Genomic DNA, 6,370 nt, shown 5'->3' with positions numbered 1-6,370 from the left:
TAGGCAGAAATATAGTAGCTCTTCCGGAGCCTTCTATTAAGTTTGAATTACCAGAAATTGTAGTAACATTTGCTTTTCTTCTAAGCAAGTAGGAGAAGTATTTCTCATCTTTGAATATGGCGTGCGTTGTTCCACTATCAATTATACAAATATCTTCATGATTGATCATTGAGGTATCCATATATTCTTCAAGATAAAAGATATAAAAGAAATAAACATTATAATATTATTACTAAACAAAAACAATACACAACCTTTTAGTTATTTACAAATCTAGGAAAACATATTCATACTAGTTCATATAAACGACGAAAATGAAATATATTTATATTATCACAGACCCATCACCTATCAGGTGATCTATCTTTCCTTCGGGGTTCTCAAAGAAATCCGCTACATCTAGATGCATGGGTTCAACAGTATCTTCCGTGATAAAGTTGGCTTCTGCGTTATTTTTCACCTCCTTCAGGGAAGCTTGATATAACTCAACCAGGTGCCTTGGCGTACGACAGGTACGTGACCAATGTCCTTTTCCTCCACATCGATAACATTTGTTGTCTGAATTTTTCTTCTGCACTACGTCATGTTTTTCATCCTTCTTTTTACACTGCTGGTGTTGAATGTTATTATTTAGTGCAAGACGATCACCATGATTGAGATTTCTTCCTCGACCACGACCACGGCCACGACTGGGGCCACGACCTTTTTCACGCTTAGATTGGTGAAAATTTGCCGTATTTACTTCAGGAAATGGCATAGAACCAGTAGGTCGACTTTCATGGTTTTTCATCAGTAAATCATTATGTTGTTCAGCAACAAGGAGATGTGAGATTAATTCGGAATACTTTTTAAATCCCATTTCTCGGTATTGCTGCTGCAGAAGCATACTCGAGGCAGGGAAAGTGGAAAACGTTTTTTCCAGCATATCATGGTCAGTGATATTTTCTCCACATAATTTTAATTGTGAGATAATTTTAAACATAGAAGAGTTATACTCACTGATAGATTTAAAATCTTGAAGTCTCAAGTGGATCCAATCATAACGTGCCTGTGGAAGGACAACCAACTTCAGGTGGTCATATCTATCTTTTAAATTGTTCCACAACACCAGAGGATCCTTAACAGTGAGATATTCCATTTTCAAACCCTCATCAAGGTGATGACGGAGAAATATCATCGCCTTAGCACGGTTTTGATTCGATGCTTGATTATTTTCTTGGATGGTGTCTGCTAGACCCATCGCATTAAGATGAATTTCTGCATCGAGTGCCCATGATAGATAGCTTTTTCCCGATATGTCTAGAGCAAGAAATTCAAGTTTAGAAAGATTAGACATTATTTAAAAATAAAGGAAATTCTTACCTCCGAGGCTTTGAAAGTCTTTACTTGAACTGGTAGAGACTCGTGCTGATAACGTGTTGTAAAATCAAGATTATAAGAAGAAGACAAGAGAAATAGATGTAGGAGAAGACTTTCTTTTATTCAAGTATATATAAGTTTCATATGTATATATTACAATAGTGAATGAACAACCCTATTTATAGAGTGAGAAATCATTCCAAAGGTCACCATATTAAGTATCATAATAAATAGATACATACTTATCCAAAAAGGTTCATGTAACCTAGTGAATATGAATGGTTGTTCATGTACTAACTTTATGGACTATCCACTTATTTAATGGATTTATAACAATGTTTGATTTTTTAATTCCTTTGTTCAATAACAAAAATATTACTCTCTTCGTCTACTTTCATTTGTCATATTGTATTTTTAAAAAATCAATTTCACTAATTTTTAAAATTAAATTAGATTACATTAATTCGATATTTTAAACAAAAAATTTATATATTCAAAAACTATACGAAAAGTACTATTAATTGTAATTTTTTTACATATCAATATGATGAAAAATATATCTTAAAGTGTTAATCAAAATTATTATAGTTTAACTTTAAAAATAGAAATCATGATAAACAATAGTAGGCGGAGGAAATATTAATTTAATTAACACAATCACAAATTATGAACAAGATTTGTATAGAACCCCATTACTATTATAATATATAATATTAAACTCAATTTGGTTTTCAATCTAAATTAAGCTAGGAGTCTCATTAAGAAACCAATAGTTTGAATTGCCCAAACAAAATCATATTCTCCTGATATTGTACTTGTATATATACAAGAAATATATTATTATTATTATTTAATTAACCCAATTACAAATGTTTTATTATTACCACCGACAAAATTGTAATTTTCTTATTTTTGGAAAACATTTTAGAGGTAGTAGTACTAACCTATTTTTTCTACTTTTAAAGTTAATTAAATAAAAATGCTCACGTAAAAAACGCACAGTCAAACCGGCCAAATCACCACAATTTCTGTTTACTTGTTGCTTTCCCACATAAACATGTCACGTTTTTGTATCCACTCAACTCAAATTACTTGTTCCCACAAAAAACTCAAAATTTAAAAAACACTACTCTCAATATTCATTTTTTTTTACTTTCACACGTAATAAAATACACATTATTTAAAAAAATATATAAATTTTGTTATGATATTTATATAAATTAACACTAATCATTAGAGACATAATTTGAATTGATTAATAAAAATTTCAAAGTAAAATAGATACTTAATTTTTTCTCAATAAATTTTTAAACTATTGACAATCTTAAAAACCCATTGAACTTTCCACATGAGTGAAATACACTCCTAAATTCTCGTTAAATTTAAAGGTGTTTTTAACACTTTTTTTAATTTTTATAAAAAGTCTTACGCTTCTATGTATTTGAAATTCTTTGTTATGTTATGCAACAGATTATGACGTATTTAAATTGAGTTAATTAAATAAAAAATACTTCTAACATTATCAATATTTTAAAAATGAATAAATAGAGTATAGATTAGTAAGAAAGAAAAAACACAATCAAGTGAAGATTAAGAAGAAAATATAACAGGTAAACCACGTGGCATGAAATAATTTCATAAGAAAAAAGTAGAACACTGTCACGTGTCGGCGGGTAGATTCTTAATTGAAAAAACAAAAACTTGAAAGTGGGAAAAATAGTCATTAATTTCCACTCCATAAAAAGCAGAAAAGTGGCATTGAGCCCCTAATACTATCCTCATTTTTTCTTCTCTCAAAATTCAAGTTTGTTCAGCTTAGCTTCTTTCAAAACAATTGGAACAAAAAAAAAAGATATAGGTCTGGCCGGGTTAAGGATTTTGTTGAGTCGATTAGGAGGAAGGTGTCGTAGGAAGAAATTGAAGATCAAAATCAAAGTGATGGATGATTGGTGGCATAAAATGGTGTTTCCAGTAAGGCGTGTTTGGTTTGCTGTTTCTGCTCGTGTTAAAGCTCGTAAAAAGGGTTAGTTTCTTCTTCTCTGTTCATGGAATTAGCAATTGATGAAGGATCATTTCCCATTCGATTTGTTGAATTGAAACAAAATTCTCTTTAGTTTCTTCCTTCTTCGTTTAAATCTTTCAAAGAAAGAGATGAGATTTGAGAATTTAACTGGATTCGGTGTTTTCAAATTTTGAACCTAGTACAAATTGCATGTGCTCGAATCCCGAGGTGGAAACAGAAATTTTAATTTATGAGTTTTTGAATCATAAATTCCTTCTCCTTAGTGAATTTGAATAAATTGTTTGTATTAAATAAAATTTTTAATATATATATATCCAGATTTGAACTAAAATTATTGAGTTCTTATAACTCTAATGGTAGCTCCGCCTTTGGTCGTTTTTATACGACGGAGCTCCCACCTGTTTGTTACTTGGTGATTCGAATTCACAATCTTTTAAGATCGGAGGTGTTTACCTGAGCAAAAAAACTGGAAAACATAAAATTATATCCATATGAATTAATTTTTTTTTTTTAATCAAAGATTTATTCATCTCTCTTTATTATAACTATGTAGTGGTTTTGCCGGTGCGGTGAGTGGGTGGGAGTTGGGAGGGTATAGTTTCTGAAGAAGGAGGAGGATTGTTTGCGTAATTACGTAATACCTTACACGTGGAAAATAAAATAAATTTAAAAAACGGTGAAAGTTTGGAATTTAATTGAAGGCATAAGAAAATATAAAATTGCTTTCATAATTGTTGAGACTTGAGACAAAGCATGATGTATGTGACCTTTCTCAACAAATTTAACTTTATCAATTATTTCTTCTGAAAATTGTTTCCTTTTTTTTTTTTTTTGGGGGGGGGGGGTTGGGGGTAGTAGGCGGGGATAGAGTGTTGCTTTATCTACATTTGTGAGTTGGACGGACTGAAGGGTGGTCAATTAAACATCTTTTAGTTAGCAATATTGATTGATGTTGAATTGTGTTTAGAATTGTGGAGAAGATTCCATACATTATACAAAAACGATTATATAGTCGCTTACAAATAGGTTTGGCATGCTTACAACAACACAATAATATACACAGTGTGATCCTACAAGGGAGGGTAGAGTGTACGCAGACCTAAAATCTCACCTGTTTCTGATAGATCTTCGGGTCAAGAAAAGCGTTTTCAGAAATAGGTATAAAAAATACCAGAGTGATGAAGCAATGATGAAAATATGTGGAAATGGCATGCTTGTTTTACCTAAAATTGCATTCTTATCTTATTGTAAAAAGCACTGAAACATACCAAATTTACCTAAAATTGCATTCATGTCTAAAGTAGCAAGTAACATTTCTTTAGGTCATGACTCATGAGCACTTCACACATTATAAAATGGCAAGCATCTTTTCTAGGATTCCATTAGTGGTTCCTTCCATCCACTAGCTAAGTGCCATCACAATCCACTAATCTGATTTCTGTTAGAATATAAATTCTAGAAACATTGGCCAAGTTGCTAGTTACACAAGCCTCTACCAACCAATATATATGCTTTGTTTTTGTCCAATCTTCTATCTATTTTTCAATTGCTAACCATAGGTATCCTCATATACTCTTTAAGTCAAAAAAACGACATCGTAGTGTCACTTTCTGTATTATGATATCTATCTGTTCAAGATAACCAGATAGTAATATTCCAGATTCTATAAATATGGCCACATAGAGTAGCCAAGGTATCCGATTCTTCAGTGCTCTTTCAACATGAAGCATCTACCACTTTATATGTCCTTAGCTAAAGATCATGTATTCAGAAGTATAAAGTTGATACTTGGAATCACTTTTCTGCAGCATGTTTCAAAAAGTGTGATATATAATATGATTTACCTGCATGTTCTGTGAATAGAAGCAATAGCTTTGAAGATTCACTGACGCGTTTGTACCTTTACTTTTATTTTCTTCAGGTGCTGGACTTTTGAAGCTTCATGATGATATACAAACTTGTGGATACGAGGATGTTCAGGTCATGTGGGAAATGCTTAGAAAAACCGAATCAGAAGTGACAAATCGGCACCATAAACGCAAACGCAGACCATTGTGGAGGATATTTGTATGGTCCAATCATAGTTCTAACTCATCCTTCTCCTCAGAACATGCTCATCAATAGACAACTTGCTGCATCTTCAAGAACAATAAAAAGTGTCTGGAGAATCAAGACATGTATGTCAACTTCCATTTCTTGAACCCCATAGGGTGGTGGTATTTCATGATGTGGTAACAAAGCTATAGTGTATGTGCATATCAGCATAGGATGAAGTATATCTATTATACCTCTATTAGCTAGCATGACCATATGAGACTTATCTATGATGGTGTCAGTTTGTAAATATTCCATCTTTGTCAAGAGCCCCATGATCATGTTTCAGCATTAAACAGAGAAAAAGAAGTGTGAAGAGCTCAATTTGCCTCTGGGAGGTTAACTTATGTTATATTATGCTTTTACATATCCATCATTTACAGCTGCAATGTACAACACATGAGAAATGTTACTAAGATGCCTAGTCATTTACTAAATACTAGTATAATATCAGCATAATACATAAATAGACACTCAAAGTAAACACTCAATTGTCCTGATAAGCTAAGTTGCTCGAATTTTCTAAAAATGTTGACGTACCGGGGTCAGATTCTTCAAAAATGCACTATACTTGAATATACACACTCGATGAGATTTTTGAAGAATCTAGAACAGCATAGCTGATAAGTACCATTATATGAAGAGAGCTGTTAAAACTTGTTAGCAGCTAATAAATACTATGAAAGACAACACACTCATTTACTCTTAAGCTCCAGTCTATGAACTGAGGACAGTAGGTTACAGTGAAAATATTAAGAATTCAGTCACTTAAAATCTTAATTATATACAGAAAGAACCCTAACAGGAATTAAGGGCAGAGTGTTCTGACCAAAATAATCTAATCATTTAGTCACTTAAATTTCAAATCCCTATGGTAGGAAAAATTTAGCAAGA

At 32.0% G+C, this 6,370-nt stretch overlaps 2 protein-coding genes across 2 annotated transcripts; one reads left to right on the top strand and one right to left on the bottom strand.

The window, feature by feature from the left end:
* Nucleotides 1-325: 325 nt before the first annotated feature.
* On the bottom strand, nt 326-1,240 carry LOC107013644. Its single transcript, XM_015213508.1, has one exon. It carries the CDS (start codon nt 1,238-1,240, stop codon nt 326-328), a length of 915 nt encoding a protein of 304 aa, XP_015068994.1.
* A 1,846-nt stretch (nt 1,241-3,086) lies between these two features.
* Nucleotides 3,087-5,892, top strand: LOC107015442. Its single transcript, XM_015215708.2, has 2 exons — nt 3,087-3,382; nt 5,304-5,892. Exons 1-2 carry the CDS (start codon nt 3,298-3,300, stop codon nt 5,504-5,506), a joined length of 288 nt encoding a protein of 95 aa, XP_015071194.1. The 5' UTR covers nt 3,087-3,297; the 3' UTR covers nt 5,507-5,892.
* Nucleotides 5,893-6,370: the final 478 nt, after the last annotated feature.

The sequence above is a fragment of the Solanum pennellii genome, chromosome 3, assembly GCF_001406875.1.
Source record: "Solanum pennellii chromosome 3, SPENNV200".
In the NCBI taxonomy this organism is placed as follows: Eukaryota; Viridiplantae; Streptophyta; class Magnoliopsida; order Solanales; family Solanaceae; genus Solanum; species Solanum pennellii.
The sequence above is the reverse complement of the archived record's forward strand: the minus strand, read 5'-3'. Positions and strand labels throughout refer to the sequence as shown.